At 33.7% G+C, this 17,453-nt stretch overlaps 3 protein-coding genes across 7 annotated transcripts in view; 2 read left to right on the top strand and 1 right to left on the bottom strand.

The window, feature by feature from the left end:
• Positions 1-12,721, top strand: part of Syx1A (Syntaxin 1A) — a 35,449-nt gene extending 22,728 nt beyond the window's left edge. Inside the window, exons 4-10 of one of the 4 annotated variants that reach the window (XM_065317764.1) lie at positions 2,023-2,097; positions 2,165-2,347; positions 2,411-2,484; positions 2,556-2,693; positions 3,518-3,628; positions 7,064-7,148; positions 7,215-12,721. In XM_065317764.1, the coding sequence (XP_065173836.1) occupies positions 2,023-2,097; positions 2,165-2,347; positions 2,411-2,484; positions 2,556-2,693; positions 3,518-3,628; positions 7,064-7,144 (662 nt within the window). In that variant the 3' untranslated portion in view covers positions 7,145-7,148; positions 7,215-12,721. Of the gene's footprint in view, positions 1-2,022; positions 2,098-2,164; positions 2,348-2,410; positions 2,485-2,555; positions 2,694-3,517; positions 3,629-4,349; positions 4,461-5,010; positions 6,862-7,063; positions 7,149-7,214 lie in introns of those variants that run through there. The other 3 variants (XM_065317763.1, XM_065317762.1, XM_065317765.1) reach the window with 3 other exon arrangements.
• A 101-nt stretch (positions 12,722-12,822) lies between these two features.
• Positions 12,823-14,243, bottom strand: LOC135804011 (uncharacterized). Of its 2 annotated transcripts, none has more exons than XM_065317767.1 (6): positions 14,060-14,243; positions 13,833-13,942; positions 13,634-13,762; positions 13,525-13,580; positions 13,234-13,441; positions 12,823-13,169 (listed from the first exon to the last, which is right to left on the bottom strand). In XM_065317767.1, exons 2-6 carry the CDS (start codon positions 13,896-13,898, stop codon positions 12,954-12,956), a joined length of 675 nt encoding a protein of 224 aa, XP_065173839.1. In that variant the 5' UTR covers positions 13,899-13,942; positions 14,060-14,243; the 3' UTR covers positions 12,823-12,953. The 2 variants fall into 2 exon arrangements, with proteins under 2 accessions (XP_065173839.1, XP_065173838.1); XM_065317766.1 differs by having other exon boundaries at positions 14,007-14,242.
• Positions 14,244-15,535: 1,292 nt separating this feature from the next.
• On the top strand, positions 15,536-17,250 carry LOC135804009 (retinol dehydrogenase 12-like). Its single transcript, XM_065317761.1, has 4 exons — positions 15,536-16,163; positions 16,233-16,562; positions 16,623-16,909; positions 16,959-17,250. Exons 1-4 carry the CDS (start codon positions 16,007-16,009, stop codon positions 17,148-17,150), a joined length of 966 nt encoding a protein of 321 aa, XP_065173833.1. The 5' UTR covers positions 15,536-16,006; the 3' UTR covers positions 17,151-17,250.
• The last annotated feature ends 203 nt before the right edge of the window (positions 17,251-17,453 follow it).

The following is a 17,453-nucleotide window of genomic DNA, read 5'->3' as shown; positions in this document are numbered from 1 at the left end:
GACGTCATCATCGTCGACGTTGATTCGATGTCGACATCAAACAAAACGCAATAAAACACGCATTCGCCGACTAAATATTGATTGATAAATAATAATTATCTTCCACCGCATAACCACCTTCCTTCGTTTGCTCCCATTCCCGAAATACGATTAAGCGGCTTTCTAATTAGCAACAATCAATCTCCTAACTAATTTTCCCGAGTTTACTACACATTTTATGATATTCGGTGATTATACGAGTGACAAATGTATATCTTTATAAGCTATAAATTAACGTAATGTTAGTTGGTTGCATAAAAAAGTCTTTATAAAAAAAGGAAAATACGAAATAAAAAATATATAAAAGCAGCAGATAGGATGAGAGGAGTAATGAACGAAATGATGCGAAGGAAAAGCACGGAGGTTAAGTGGACTCAATCTATTTTCTTTTTTTTTATTATCTTGGTCATTAATCACCTCCGCAAATTAAAAAAGAAAACTTTATAACAACTTTTTTAATGAATACATTCACAGTGTTGGTATACCCCAAAACAAATTAATATATCTTACCATAATTATTGCATATAGATATAAATTATGCACGGTACAGTTTTTTTTTTGTGAAATTAAAAGTAATGGCAGTGATTACCAATTTAGTAAAACTATTTTACCACCCTGATGTTACATTTTTGCGACAAAAGGTATTCTATATTCTTCTCTAAGCTCAATCTATTTTTATACCAAAGTTCATCAAAATTGGTTCATTGCTCTAGGCGTGAACAGGGAACTAAGTGAGTTTGTGGAGACTTTAGTATTTATTGCAATAATATGGGTTTATATACAGTTTAACTAACGGTAATTAACTTGAAGCTCAAAAATATGAAATAAATACTATTCTTGCTGTTTATATAATAACGTATCATAGTTTGAAGTGGATCAGAGTGTGATTTGTGATTATAAGTTTTATGAGTCAATAACCCGGTCCTATCCTATTCCGGATTCGCTTGCTGTCTCTGATGACTAGCTGACTTTTCCGCTTCCCGCATTCTACTTTCTTTGTTTTATCGGCTTGAATCGTTCGTGCACCTCCGAACGGAAAATCGATAACGTGCCATGACACGCACATTGGCACGTCTCGTCGGCGGTGCGACGAACGATAAATATTTGAAGCGCTCGCAACATACCCACCACACAGAGATTTGAGGATTCGTATTTGGATTCAATTCGATACGACGCGTTGCGAATAGAGACTTGAATTCACTGATTGATGGTAGGCGCGATGTTGCGCGATTACTAATGATAACGTCGATATTCGACGATTCCATGCGCGTGATTTACGTGTTTGAATAGGCATTGAGGAATTGTAGCGTAAATTTGTTTCAATCTAATCAAAATTGTTCGAATGTATATATGTACCATCTTTATTATCAGGACGATAATAATTTTATAGTAAATTTTGATGTAGGTGGGACATTTAGAGATGAGATTTAGGTTGCGGAACTTTTTGAAAGTGAGCTATTGGTAGATGTTAAGAAATTGGTTGAAATAAAAACGCAGAGATGGAAGGTTTTTTTTGCAACTTGCTTGTTTCGCTTGGGTGTTTTTACTTTCTTCACTCTCGTGAATTATAAATAAAGTTAGGGAGGCTCGGAATTGCTGCTCTGTTACACGTACCAACGTCTCACATTCTATCACCTCTATTTATATCTACCAAAGAAAAGGATGGCATGAAAACGAATTGGAACGAGTCTGCTTCAATGACGAAAAAATGTAAATCAGAAAGGATTCAAAATCTTTCAAATATTATAAGGTATAAAGTGAAGAATGGTGAGGAATATAAACGTTTCAAATTTGGTGGAAGATATTGAAAAAGGAAGGTGTTGCAAATGGTAAAATATATTATTACGAGGACTGACTTTCAATTTTACTTTCTTCAAAAATGATAATATTGGAAACTGTAAAGTGAAAAGTAAAGAAAAAGCTGTAAAAAGTTATAAATAGACGTTATTTTACAGCTAATCACCATTTTTACTCATTTTTCAGAAACGAAACAGGAATTGGAAGACCTGATGGCCGACATCAAGAAAACTGCCAACAAAGTCCGTGCCAAGTTAAAAGGTAAAACGGTACTTATTAAAATGAATGAATAATAAACTAATATATTTTTTGTTTTGTTTATAAATAGTGATAGAACAAAACATAGAAACGGAGGAACAGAACAACAAGTCATCGGCGGATCTGCGAATACGAAAAACGCAGCACTCGACACTGTCGAGGAAATTCGTCGAGGTGATGATTGAGTACAATCGGACGCAAACGGACTACAGAGAACGATGTAAAGGCAGAATACAGCGACAATTAGAAATCAGTAAGTAGATATCAATAATTATGCTATGAAACCATTTTAAGCTATATATTTATTTATTAATAGCTGGTAGACAGACGACGAATGAAGAACTTGAAGAGATGCTGGAACAAGGCAACCCAGCTGTCTTCACACAGGGCGTAAGCATAACATTTTTTAGTCCTCACAAATGACCCAACTTTGTTGATAAATATTTATGGGGTGAATTTAGATTATCATGGAAACGCAACAAGCCAAACAAACGCTCGCTGATATTCAAGCGCGGCACGCGGACATCATCAAGCTGGAGACGTCCATCCGGGAGTTGCATGACATGTTTATGGACATGGCGATGTTGGTTGAAAATCAGGTACGACTTAATTTTAATATTTGCATCTATTTTCATGAAAGAGAAAGATTATACAAAGTATATTCATTTATAATATTTTTCCAAATACTTTGTATCATCTAACTAATATTTATTACAATTACATAATATTTTCAGATATTTCTTGTATGCATAATCATGTTTACACCATAGTTAATCACCGCGATAGTTGCTATGACTCCCAACCAATGTTTAACTAAAAATTTTAGACCAATAACTATCAGCAACCTGAGAGTATGAATTTATTTTACAAAAACGATTCGTCCGACAAGTGCAAGCAAGTGTAAACATGATAGCTTACATTATTATGAATACTTTAGCTGTCGGTCGACATAAACCTATGCCATCCGTGGCAACTTATTGCTCGTTGTACACGTTTGTACGCGGGAATTACTAGATGCTCTACTTGGTATCACCGATCGTAACGTCATGTGCACTCCACTTAATTCCGCGAGTGCACTTACCACACACATATATGTATACCCGCAGGGAATAAAATCGTGGTGTGTGAAACCCTGCGAAACGAAAGCACGTGCTTTTCAGTCACCGATAGGCGACGCTAATGCTTTCGGACATTTTCCTAAATACAGAGTGTTTCTATAAGTGAATATCTGAAACATTCTGTATTTGTTACTAATCACGCATGTAGGGGATATTTATTTTTGAAATGATAATTTAGATGATCTAACTTGTTCATGTCGGTTGTAATAATGCATTGGTTGAATAATTGAATTAACATTGGGGTATGTTTTCTTCTCTTTCACCTTGGCTGTCTGTCATCTTCTGTTGCACGCGCCTCGCATTAGGGCGAAATGATCGATCGTATCGAATACCATGTAGAGCACGCCGTCGACTACGTGCAGACGGCGACGCAAGATACCAAGAAAGCCCTCAAATATCAGAGCAAAGCGCGACGGGTGAGTCCATCGTCGGTCCACGACCGCACGCCCTCACTTAATTCTAGTGATAAGGAACAGTGTTTTCTCGCTTTTAATTTGTTTTTGTTTCTCTTTTTATGTTCCATGTTGTTACCAACAACTTCTATTCATTATCCTTTCAAACATCAATTTTATACAAATTTTTATACATTTAACCTAAATCCTCCCCCTTTTTATTTATTTATTTACTAATCTATGTACTATGTATTATTATATATGATGTGTGCTTTCGTTGTGTTTGGTGTCACGAATAACATATTCTAAAAACGTTACACAACGATTTGGTCTAAAAAACTAACTCTACTTGCTGCTGTCATTACTACTCTTAACCTCAATCATAATCTACTGGTGTGTGGATATTTTGTGTGCTTGGTTATGTTCTAATATTCTATAACTGAATGTCAACTCAACACTCTTGGCGTGCTGTGTATAAATCTAATATGTAACTGGATGTCTAATAATTGTACATGTACATAACCTAACTTTACGATGACACTTATGGCTCGCCTACTCGCCGCTGAATGGTGACGCTCTCTACTGATGGTTGGTGTGTTACTGTATCTATTTGTATTTATACTCGTACTGGTGTCATCTTGTCATCTTACTCGCTTGTATCACAAACACGCACGATCCCCCGCAAATCTCTGTCTCACGTCCGTCCTCACAAAATGGCGGCCCCTGACGCCCACCGACGCATCAGGGCGAGCTGGTCGATCGCGTCGAGTATCACGTTGGCCAGACGCAAAATCACATTGAATCGAGCAAGCTGCAAATCAAAGCTGCCAAAGAGTATCAGAGCAAGGCGAGAAAGGTAAGGGCGAACACTTGCTCACAATGGGGACTCCTATCGTTAAACTATTTGCAAAGGAAACATTTTTATTCTAGATCATTCCTAAATACAAATCACCATAATCACAAGACATATTTATCCATACACTATATGTATTATTTTTTCTGCATTTGCTGTTTTTCTTGTCGTAGCTATTCTGATTTTCACTCACTCGCAGCCATTATGTTCACATTGTGTGTTTGTTTGATGTGCAGTATCGCCACCTATCTGGCGTAGCGTGATTTTAATGTGTGTATTGCTGAATGCCTTCAATATCATTCATTTAATTGGTCATAATTTCCTTTGTTTGAGTGTTTTGTTTTGAGTGTGTTTAGCTTTTGTCAGCTACAAATTGAGTTGTTTGTGTGAAGAGTTTTTGCCTTGTTTTAATTTTACTTTTCATTAATTATAATTTCTAGTCTTCTAGTCAGTTTAATATTACTTTTATTTTTAAACAAAGTTTTATTTTTATTTAACTCTTGCAAATCGCAACATAAAATTTTATTTTTGTTTTTACTTTGTTTGTTCACAGAAAAAGATCTTCATCTTTATCTGCTTGGCAGTGGCCATCATCATACTTATCGTTATTTTAGCAACCCTGTTGCCGGGTGTTTAACTACCAACGTGGCGAACATCACAAAAATAAAATTCCTCACAACCACAAATACCACCTACCACCGCCAAACAACTAACCTTATCTCTTGCGTTTCAATCCCAATGTCAAATGGAACACAGTGCACAAAATGGCGACATATCACCCTTACTCATGTGCTGCGCAATGTAGGCAACCTAAAAAATACACGCACGTGTTGAAAAAATAAATAATGAGAGGAACAACGGAACGAGAACAATAAATCAATAAAATTGTTGTAACGTCGGAACAGGATGTGTCACTGCGGACTAGGATTAATGCAAAGCTTATGGAATTTATTACTCACTCGGGTGTGTAGTGGGACCAAACAACTTTTGTTTCATCGCTGCCAACCACTGAAATTCAAATAAAAACAAAAAAAGTAAATCTAAATAACGGAAAGTCGTCGCATGGCTGTACACCCCAAAGGAGATGACGACATTGTGGTGCACTTTTTTGTTATCTTTGTGGATGCCATTGACACAGGATGACGTCATTGTTTTAAAATAAACTTAATTTTAATAGGCGAGGTTAGATCCACATCCGCGTCGTTCAATTCGTATATCTAAGCAATAAACGAATGCATTAGAAAACGTAAAAACGTCGAAATACAATATGGAGGATAAAATTCAAACAACATGGGATTAAAAATACTGTCAATGATAAATGAGATTTGATTGAAGTGAATTTAGCGTTGATAAACTTTTTTGTAAATATTGTATAGACACATTTGCAATACGTATGATATATAATTAAACTTATTTAGATAATTTTAATTTAATTATGCGATTCAATCTAGGTTTGTAAGCGAGTGTGGATTTACTAACGTAAAAATGGTTAAGTTTTTCAACTGTCAATATACCAATGTATTACCATTTTTATAAGTTATATATTTGGTTATGTCACATTGTATTGCATAACCTGAATAAGTTTAAAAGCGAAACATACTCAGCGCAACGTAATAGCACCATATTATGGAGATAAAAACAATTGCGTAGATCTGTTAAAAACTTATCTCATAGATTCGTTTTCTGTTGAACTGAGTTAATGACAAAACTATAATACATCACTGCAACATATTTAGAATATCTACATGTGTATGAAATGGACAGTAATGTAAATTTATTGTTCCTGCGGTTATCGAAACTGAAAAAAGTTTATCTTCATGAATATTGAAGGTGATTAACTATGAAGGAACAAAATGTTTAATGAACCAAAGACATATTTTTGTGTGTTCCAAGTTATTATTTATCTAATTGTCATACATGTACATTATAACCTAATCTTTAAACAAAAACTATAAAATTGATGATATAATGAGATATAAATTCATATATTAGATAGATCATAACCTACTAGTTGAACAGAACAAGAGTGTTGACAAAATATACGAATTATAATGATAAATTATTAGGTGAAACGATTATATTAAATTAAAACAAGTGACTAGTTAGATGCAGGGGTATTGTGTTAGCGCCAACTTTGTGAATTTTAGGTAGAGCATAATTGAGGTTAAATGCAGTGAGAAAATCTGATGGGGTGTAATGAACGCATTTTATTTGAGATTTACAAAATGTGGTAACTACGCCAATTATGCGATTATGATCAGCGTAATGATCACGCATCATCGATTGTACATTATAACCTAACCTGTGTGTGCGTGTAATTAATTTATATTCGTTTATGTTTACTATTATTTAATATTCAGTTTATTGGAGGAGTTACGATTAAATAAATTTGTGTTTTTTATAATTTTTATTTTGCATTCGTTTATTCCATTTGGTTTTCTTTTATTGGCAATTCGATGATGATTATTTAAATGAGAAAGGAAAGCGCAACTAGAGTTTGAAAGACCAAGGTGTTAGATGATATTGTGTAGTAGAGGGTAGCCATTTTGAATTTGCAACAACACATTGCCTTTTTGTAACCTTTTTTGGTATGTTGCATTCTGCAGAAGAAGATCATGATCTTGGTTTGCCTCTCCGTACTGGGCATTTGCTTGGCTGGCACCATTGGGTCATACTTTGGACTTTAAAAATGTAAGTATCCTATGATAAAGTAATTTAAGTTTCAGGCAAATGTAAATTTTCAATTCCCATTTATAGATAAAACAAACTCATCGCAAGTCAACCGGACCTCACAGTGCAAATCAGCAAAGGAAAATCAGCACGTAGAATCTCAGCATCAACAATTCGTAATTCGATCAAAATCGAAAACTGATCAAGCCACACAAATATGCTTATTTACAAACAAACAAAAAGCGACAGGTAGGATTAACTGCATCGTTTTGAGATAAAGATGAAAGCTGACAAAAATTACATTCAGCCACAAATAAAATTAAAAAATATGCAAACAAAATTGCAATCGCATTGTTCACATTGTTCGTTGTTAATTACCAAACAAAAATGTTGATTACGGCTTTCTGTTGAGTACATTCATAAACATGTATAATCTAATTCTAATTACTATTAGTCTAATTAATACTAAACGAGGACAATTTGAGCGGATCATGATGAGATTTAACAGTTTTGAAGTTAGAATTCGTGGAGTAAAAACGGAATGCGAAATTTGTTTGACACGCAGGAGGGATCGATCATCACAATATTAACTATAAATTAATAACTAATTAATTAAATTAATTAACGATATTAGCTTACAACTTACAATACAAACAAAAACACTAATCAGTTTAATTAAGCGATAACGAGAGTGTTAGCTAGCGTCGACGCGGCGAATAATTTTAACAATTGATTATATATTACTTAATTAATGGCGTATTGAATTTATTGAATGCGTGATTAAGCAACAAGAGCATCAAGCGAGCAGTGAACATAAGCTAACATTAATTACGACGACTACGCGTTTGTTTGAATTCAATTATTGAGAAACAAACCAATGACAAGAACGTTAACGTTGTGCTTTCGGAAGCAGCAAACGATTTGTAGTTTAACGATGGATATACATTAATATTATAAACATTTGCAAACACACACATTTGCTGTAGCAATAATATTATTACTAACATTATCATTACTGAATGTTAACGATAAATCTTTTGACGACGAGTTTATTAGGCAGGCAGGGAGAGGATGCAGAAAGATTTAGATTTAGCTGGGAAACGAGAGATGATGGAAAACAAAATGGCGTATAGAAAGATTGGTAACTCTAATTATACTTAAGTAATACGATTTCTGTTTGTCCTTACTTGAGTTGTGCGCTAATGGTGGTTCAAAATGTGTGATTTTTACCTTTATTAGATATATTATATGAACATAGAGTATATCGGCAGGTAGTTGTAGTGTGTTAGATTTGCTTAGTGAAACTTTTAAAAAACGTTTAATCTTTGTTTCGGATAAAAAGAAAATTTATCTCACGTTAGTTGTACATAACAAGGAAGCATAGGATAACGAGCACGTAATATAAAACAAGTTTACTAAAACGAAACATTTTCCGTTTGGTTGATGAGTTAAGGTTAAGGTTTGAGATCAAGTAAGGTTAATGGATTCGAGCAGTGGGATGTTTAGCCTACACCATTACAAATAGTGTCAGATTAATGGATTAATGCAAATTGAAAAAAGACGGAAATTCTTATTGCCGCATCGATTCAATTAATTTGTATCATTACCTGTAAACTTAATAATTAAGATAAACACATGAATAAACAATTAGCGAGAACAAATGAAAATCGTTGGACATAGAGAGGTGCACAATCAGTAGCTATTTTCGAGAATGATCAAGAGAGCGAGAGGCCTAATATGTTTTCATTGAAGTACGTTTAACAATTAAATCTAATTAACATAAACCATAATAAAAGACGAAATATTCCAATAGTTTCAATAGTTGAAGAAAAGAAGAGAAAAACATTCCACATAATGAGCATATATGCAGTTTTTGATTAGCTAGAAGTGAGAATTTAATGTTTACACCAACAAATATAAACAATTGAACATCAACACATTATACTACAGTGAATGATGCAATAAATACACGAATAAAACACGTTTTTATTACTTTTACTCATTATTTTGATGCGTTTATTGGATAATAATGAATTTCTCAATAAAAATGCGATGTTTGTTTTGTGATTCAAGATTGCCATTTTGTTTGGAAATTCGTCCGCTGAAAGGCGTCACCTTTTGTTGTGTTGAATCGAGCTGGGCATGCTTTTCAATCGAATTTTAGGTTAGAATTCTAGGTTAATCGTGCGGCGGCTTCAAACCGAGATGAAGTTAACAACCTAAAAACGATTTAGTGCTTGAATTTTTGCTAACCAAAAGTAAGATACATTTAACTTCGTAAACAAAGAAGCAGTCGCGTAAGACGCGTAGTAAACGAAATAATTAAGTAATTAATATTCTATTGTAACGAACATAGTTGTATTATAGAGTGAAAGAACTTTGATCGCGACAATTTCAAAATGGCGGCGCGCGTAAATAACGGATCAATAACTGACAAGTAACGGAAAGCAACATCGAGTTAAAGTAAATAAAGTTCTTACCACACGGAATGTCGGAAATTAACCTAAACAAATTGCAGAAAAAAAAAACGCTTGTAGTGAGAAGACAAATCGCACGAATTATCACGATTAACGTTTAATAAGCGCAGTATTAATCAATTATATCGATCGTAAAGCAAGTATCTTAACATTAGAGTCATTTATATAGGACGAAACCCTTGTATTTAAAGTAAGATTAACGCTTAGATTTACGCGACATGTTTGAAGCTGCCGTCGCGTCTTCATAACCTCTCACGGAGTTGAGGTTAGATGTTTTTTACTACACGTTGTTTCGTAAGTTTCGAAATTTTGGCCGGAAATTTCGAAATCTTGTCGAAACGCAAATTAAAATGATTGTGTTTAATTTCTTTTCATTTCTTTGGACTTTCTTTTGCAAAACAATCGAAAACTGTAAATGTAATATAGTCACACACGTAAGGGCGTGCGATGGTATTCTCTGCTGGCCAGAGAAGACCGACCACGGCGTTCCTATACCTATCCGTACACGAATCCACGATGAAACACATTCATATCCTTGTCTTCCGGCTTTTTCGAATTTAATTTGCGTGCATGCGCGCTGCGCTTACACTTTGATGTGACGAATGCCACACAACACACGCGCTACACAAAGAAACAAAGTTGTAAACAGTCTCAACGTAAATGTAAACTACTTTTGTTTTCGTCGATTATAACGAAGCTTTCAAATGGATCTCATTCACATCATTTTGATTACAAATGTAGTTTGTGCTAACCTGACTTAAAGGTTGGACGATAGCGAAATGGAAACTAAAATAATGAGAAGTTGATAAAAAAAATATACGAGATATATTTGTGTAACGTTTAGATAATTTTATACTGCATCTTGTTAGCGTTAATTTAGCGATTTGTAGTCATGTATTATCAAGGAAGAGTTAACGATTTGTTTATATGTTATTAATTTAGTATTGTATAATGTGTGTGTAGCGTTTATTTGTTTCTTTAAACGTTTGTGTTTTGGATTATGTCGTCGTGACAGTGCGTAGGATTTAAGTAGCACCACCAACACCATAAGATTCAAAGTAAACTTATTAAGTAAATTTATTAAGCTATACAAATTAAGCTAAGGCAAACAAAGTCATCAATTCATAACTTAAGTGTCAATTGGAAGAAATCAAGTAAGAAACATGTAAAACACACCGCGGGCGTGCTGTATGCGATTGGGAGTGTCATGGCGTACTTTTGATCGCATACATTGTGCGCTATAAATATAGCGTTAAGAGATGAGTAAAAAAACGAAAACATACAAAAAAGGATGTGCGAACAAGCCTGAACAAGATAACAAAAGGTTAAATGTAACATTTAAACATTTTTCTTGCATCTCTGTGTGTTGATGCGACAAAGTGAGATATTATTGTAGTGCAGAAACTTTTTATCATTATAAAATTAATATTTAAATATAAAGTTAGAAAAATATATGATATATAAAGTGTAATGAGGTAAGACAGAGCATGAAGTAGTTGAGAGTTTGAAGTTTGAAATCAAACGAAGGCACAGAGTTGAAGTATGACAATGTTGACTAAGATGGTGGATGTGATGAGTATGCGAGTCAGACATTGGGCGAAGACGGAAAAATATCAACACTGTACAAATATGGCAATATTACTTATTATTAAAATGAAAAACTAATCGGTGCAATATTTCCACGATGATGACGTCTCGTTTGTGTAGTATACACAACGTGCGTCATTATCTCCGAAATGAACATAACACAAGTTGTGATTTAAGATTTAAAAGAAAAACATGAATGTGTCCTTTTTCGAATGATTCAAAACCAAAACATAAGAGAAACGAAAACAAAAATGACCATCCTAACAAAGTTTACGTTTACATTTGAAAGCACAAACAATTGAATAACAGATATGAAAGCGGAATATTTCAACGTTTTGGTGAGCGTCGCGGGCGTTGACAAGATGGCCGCTTGTTTGCAATTTGAGTTGCTAATGATACCGGGAAATAATTGGCAACGCACGCCACGCGTCAACAACCCCTCACTCGTGTGTTGTGTCCTCTTCTACTACTAATTAGATTCGAGAAAAATGGAAAAAAGTACCTACCAGTACCTAAAAAACACGAAAAAATCACAAAAAAAAATCAACAAGAAATTACAAAAAAAAAAACTAACTAACTAAAACTATTACTTAGTTGCACCCATAATGTCTGTGTCCGCTCTTGTTGTATAAGTCTTTTAATGAATGTGCACGTTTACACAAATCGGCGTTCATCCAGCAGAAAATTGGACTCGGGCGACACTGAAACTCAAAAAATGCAAACTATGAGTTGTGGGTTATCAAACCTAATCGAAACTGTAAGTTGTAGTCATTCAATTAAAACATCCTTGTGAATTGTCGCAACACTTTCTACACCCCACATCCTTGTATTGTATTGTATTATGTCTTGTAAATACACTAGTTGGTAGTGAGGCCCAAAAGAAACTATGCTAATTTACTCTCACAACAAGATGTTATATATATTATTAAAGTACTACAAATGTTAATATAAATTAGACAATAATGAAGCAAAATGAAAACAAAAGAGGAATATATTGCATGTGTACTTAACTAACTAAAAAAAACTATCGAATAATCGAAGTGAATATGAAGATGAACATAAAATGACATATGAGATGAGGATATCATTTTTCTAAACATGCGTGTAATTAATTCTCTGTCTCTCTCTCTCTATAAATATAAATGTATTCTTCGCTCTGTGTACACCTAACAACCTAAACCTAACCAAAAAACTTAACCTAAATGTAAAGTTACATTGTATCTATAAACAAACTAACACATCACAACTGACAGTTGGGAAAGGAATAGCAAAGCATTAAGGAAGCTAACAGCGAAAATGCAACATAGCAGACATAATCGAAACATGTGGAATATTATCATTATTATATTGTATTCATTGTGGCGAATTGTGAATGATGACGATTCGGACTTGAGTTGCAGTGTCGCTTCGTGTCGCCGAGCAAAAAATTGTACCTATATTGTATATTAGGTGATTCATTTAAAAATCTATATAATATACATTTGAAAGTGGAAGTTTAAATTATATCATCTTCCAATAATTAATTGAGAATCTATGTTTTAATGATCTTGTTAAAAGTTTACCTATAAAATTTCAACTCCATTCCACAAATTGATCCATTATACCTTGTGGGTGACAACTTTAAACGCCCATGAATTTTCACTGTTTATTTCAGTTTCATAGTCACACATATATAATACTTTGGATAATCTTATTGAATGTTTGATATACTTTTGATGCTTTCGGCTCAAGCAAATAGGTATAATTAAGCACATAGATGCATTTATAGGGAATAAATCTGTGTAAACTTCTCACAGATCTTGTTATCTTTCTCATTTGAGACTTTCTTTGCTGGTTGGGTCAACCCCATCGAATATCCGCCATTTTTCGTTGTCGTTTCCGGTGCTCGGTTAGCGTAAGTCGAGATAAATTTGACGGCAATGGGCGCATCAAATTTCGACATAAACATTCGGTTTCCCCATGTTAACAACGCTAATGGCTACAGAGAAAACATGAGTTATTTTTAGTTTACTAAGTTTGTCTCAGTTATATTGTAAACCTACCCTGTCCTGATGTAAGTCATTGCTGGCGGTGATGATGTGTCTATACATGCAATTACGAACGATATCTTTCAAATGTACTACTTCATTGTAGTTTGCACAGGGATGATACAACATAACTACTGCTCCATGTTCCAAACTGTGCAGCCATCGCTGAGTTGGTAAGTAGTTGTATTCACCATACTGAGGCCAAACAGGTCTATGCCCACCACTGAAATATAAATAAAATAAAAATGGATAGTAAAACTTAATACTGTTATTCAACTTTGATCAATTTTAATATTTCTCACTTACAAACTAGGAATTGTACGTTTGTAGGTGATTGTTTCATTCATACAGTAATGTGGTGCCTAAAAAGGTAAATTATAAACATTTTTTGTTTTATTGGTTGGTAAAAACTTACACTATATGCTTTTGGAATGTGATCATGTTCTAATACTGGATGAATTTCTGGATTTGGCAAGTACAACAATCTGTTTCCAAAGCATGTATATTGTTCGGGAGTTCCAGCATAATCAACATCTAAGTGAGTCTAAAACATTTGTTGCAAAAAACTTTATTAATCTTTATTCATCTTTATGTTGGAAACTAATGAATATTACTTTGCCATCATCACAATTTTCAATTTCACCCATTGGAATTCCGCCATGTGCTTCACGTTGTATCATTGGATCTGTAGGAAACCAACGTCCAGTCCACTCTTCATTAGTTTCTGATCAAAATTCATAAAAAGAGAATATGTGTTAATGTTCAATATGTTGTTGTTTAATGCTTACGACTGACAGAATGTTTCACAGAGAATATCACTAAAATTAGAAATAACTTATACATTTTTATAACTATCCGATGTACGGTATAATCACGACCTAACTAATCACTCATAATATTAATATTCGGATCACAGTGCACCTATTTTTCGGCAAATTTTTGATAAATCCAATTTATTTTGACGGATTTCAAGGTTTTCCAACCAAATTGCCGTCTTTGCACGGCTGACATGTAAACAAAAACAGCGCAACAAGTTTCATAGTGAATAGCTGCTCCATCTCTGGGCCAACACAATGCTACTAACATAAATGATTCAAAATATCATCTATTTGAGGAATATGCCCTAAAAGTGTACATTTCAGTTATTGATTTTTTTATAAATAACGATGGAGAAAATAAATATTCTAGTTTTTCGCATTTTTCTTGCAAAGCAATATAGCTACGTGTATAGTAAAACTGTTTTTGATGCGTATTTTGGGTATAATAACATTAATTTTCCAAACTCTCCACTCTTATGTAATAATTGAAAATGGTTTATGACTCAAAAACCAATAAAACTATTGCAACAAATATAGTACAAACAAATTTTTTGTATCATGCTACATCAATCTTCAAATTTTAAAGAAAATCGGAGTTATAATTCGGAGGTTTAATTTGATCAGTATCCATGTTCTGACTGATTGGATATCTTTCACCGCATTGTAATTCTCAATCCAAAGACGTATTTTACCTTTCGCTAGCTTCAAATTTAATGTTTTAGCCAAAGAATAATCAAGTGTAACTCCCTGCAATTTAAAAAACTTATCTGATATAGAATTTTAGTATAAACTTATCCCTGATTTGGGTTTTTGCTGACCTCTGAGATAATTGGTAATTAAGTATTGTTAGAAGTTGACGTTTTACTTAAATGCATCTACAGGGAATTAGTGCTATTAAATAAAATGTTGTGTAGATAAAGTAATCAAATGCTTTTCAATTCCATGGTATAATTAATCTTTAATAATTTGTATAATTACGATATAAAATGTCATTTTTCTACTTCCACGGTTTTTAGACACAAAAAGTAAGTACGTGAGTAAAGTACTTTATCTAAAAAGTTCAAATACAAAATCTAAACGTGGAAATGGAGTGGAAGTAGAAATTGATTGATTTAACGCTCGCTACTCTCGCTCTCTCTTAATCTCGTGAGTAAAGCCCTCGTTTAGCCACTTGATACTTAATACTATTGTAATATGACTAACGGTTTAATAGATCGTAGTTATATAAGTATTATATACAAATACTAATGGGCTAAAATTTCAATAAGATTTAACAATTGATACCAGCTTTTAGACATAAATAAATCGCGGCCCTATTATTCGACCCAAAATAATTTATAAGAAAAAGTTCGATCTGTCAAAAATACGCAGGCTACTGAGAAAGCATTAGAGCGCACTTGTTAAATAAAAGTGTAAAATAAATACAGTAGAGCATTATAAAGCATATATAATGCGGTTTGTTATTGATCGGTTAAGACGACTGTCAGCCAACCTGCACTTCAACTGACTAACGTTTATATCAACATACAGCGACGATAATCAGTGTTACTTTAACTGATAAGAGCATTACAACAAAAACAAAACATTTAAATATATGGTACAAGTATTACAACGCAACACAGCTAATTAGTTAAATTGGTATATGCAGTAAACATACAACACACTGAAATCGCTTGTGAAGTTTAACTATAAATATACATTACCCACCGCGTAAATACGATTAATCCAAGTTATTTTTATCTTAATTTCAATACAATGGCAATACGAGTATACTGATTCAAATTCTCATAACCTTTATAATTTATGAAAAAGCACGTCTCGTCGTTATCACTGTCGCGGTTTAAAGTACCAAGTGCTTGATTAGACGACTTTTAATCGGATATTGGATAACACGTAGACTAGTATTAAGTAGTAAGCTAAATATTATGTTACATTACTAAAATTTGTGGAAGATTCAAAAGGCTGTAAAAATGTTGTGCAGTTTGTGCGGTGTATTATTTTATTTTGTGGTATTTGTTGGCGCTGTTCTCGTCTTCTTCCGGTTTTGGATCAAGACGTTGGCAAACCCTTGCAAAAGTTACACATGTATGGTTGGTAAGACTGTCATCGTAACTGGCGCTAATACAGGTAATTGAAAAGACATTTTAACTTTATTAATATTGTATTACCTAATGTTATTATGTGTGTTTATTATAGGTATTGGATATTATTCTGCATTAGATTTTGCTAAGCGAGGCGCAAATGTTATCCTGGCATGTAGAAACGAAAGGAAAGCTAATGAAGCAAAAGACTCAATTATCAAAAAGTCCGGCAACCCAAACATTTCCATAAAATTAGTCGACTTCCGGTCACTGAAATCTATTCGTGAGTTCTGTGCTGATGTTAACAAAACAGTGGAGAAAATTGACGTTTTGTTAAATAATGCGGGTGCGGCTGGTCTTAAACCTGGACTGACAGAAGATGGCCTAGATGGTGTCTGGCAAACAAACTATTTCTCGCCGTATTTGTTAACTGTGTTATTAGTCGGTAAGTCAGCAGGAAAAAAAATTGATAAAACTTTGAAGATTAATTTTTATTTGTTTTTAGAAAAATTGAAGAAATCAGGGCCATGTCGTGTTGTAAACGTGGCGTCCATCATGGGAAAATTATCAAACGTAAGTTTAGAAACAGTAAATACATGCAACGAATCGATGGTATATTCTTGGACAAAGCAGTGTAATATTCTTTTCACACGTGAGTTGGCAAAGCGTCTAAAGGATACTAAAGTGCACGTGTATGCTTTACATCCGGGGGCCATTTACACTGATATTTGGCGCCATCTACCTAAATGGTTTCTGTTAGTTTGGATTCCTATGATGAAATTTATTTATAAGGTAATTGCGATGTTGTTTAAAACTTTTTATTCTTATAATTTTCATCTAGACGGCGGAAGAAGGTGCCCAAACCAGTATTTACTGCTCAGTGGCAAAAGAATGCGAAAATGACTCCGGAAAACTTTATGCTGAGTGCAAGGAAATTGAAATGTACGACAGCTGTAAAGATATGACGTTCGCCGAGGCTCTCTGGGAGAAATCGGCTGATTTAGTCAAATTACAAGAGCACGAGCGCATCTAAGTACATAGGATGCTTTGTACTCGTAATATCATTGAAATGTTATTGCTTGTTACATAAAACCTGTAAAAAATTAAGAAATATAATAATTTAATTAATTAAATATTTTTATTAAAATTCTAAATACGCAATAAAAATCAATAATATTAGTTACCTATTTGTGTTGTGAAATTGTTGATTAATAAAGTTCTGCTCAGTAAATTTTAATAGTCTTCAAAGCTGCGTTTTTTGTAGTATGACAATTACATAAATCTGTAAACATAGAGTAGACTATGCAATTAAGTTTGTTATCAGGTGCATTCGTAT

This window comes from Atheta coriaria, unplaced genomic scaffold (assembly GCF_025399875.1).
Source record: "Atheta coriaria isolate IRGN ID8LTWV9N9 unplaced genomic scaffold, Caltech_Dcor_3.1 hic_scaffold_3_pilon, whole genome shotgun sequence".
Classification (NCBI taxonomy): domain Eukaryota; kingdom Metazoa; phylum Arthropoda; class Insecta; order Coleoptera; family Staphylinidae; genus Dalotia; species Dalotia coriaria.
This window is presented reverse-complemented; position numbering and strand designations above follow the sequence as displayed.

Coding starts and splice junctions, on each gene's coding strand:
- LOC135804011 (XM_065317766.1), bottom strand. CDS start 14,061: ATGTATAAGTTATTTCTAATTTTAGTGATATTCTCTGTGAAACATTCT. Junction 13,943..14,006: donor TGTGAAACATTCTGTCAGTC/GTAAGCATTAAA, acceptor AATTTTGATCAG/AAACTAATGAAGAGTGGACT. Junction 13,581..13,633: donor ACATTCCAAAAGCATATAGT/GTAAGTTTTTAC, acceptor TTACCTTTTTAG/GCACCACATTACTGTATGAA.
- LOC135804009 (XM_065317761.1), top strand. CDS start 16,007: ATGTTGTGCAGTTTGTGCGGTGTATTATTTTATTTTGTGGTATTTGTT. Junction 16,563..16,622: donor GTTAACTGTGTTATTAGTCG/GTAAGTCAGCAG, acceptor ATTTGTTTTTAG/AAAAATTGAAGAAATCAGGG. Junction 16,910..16,958: donor TGATGAAATTTATTTATAAG/GTAATTGCGATG, acceptor ATTTTCATCTAG/ACGGCGGAAGAAGGTGCCCA.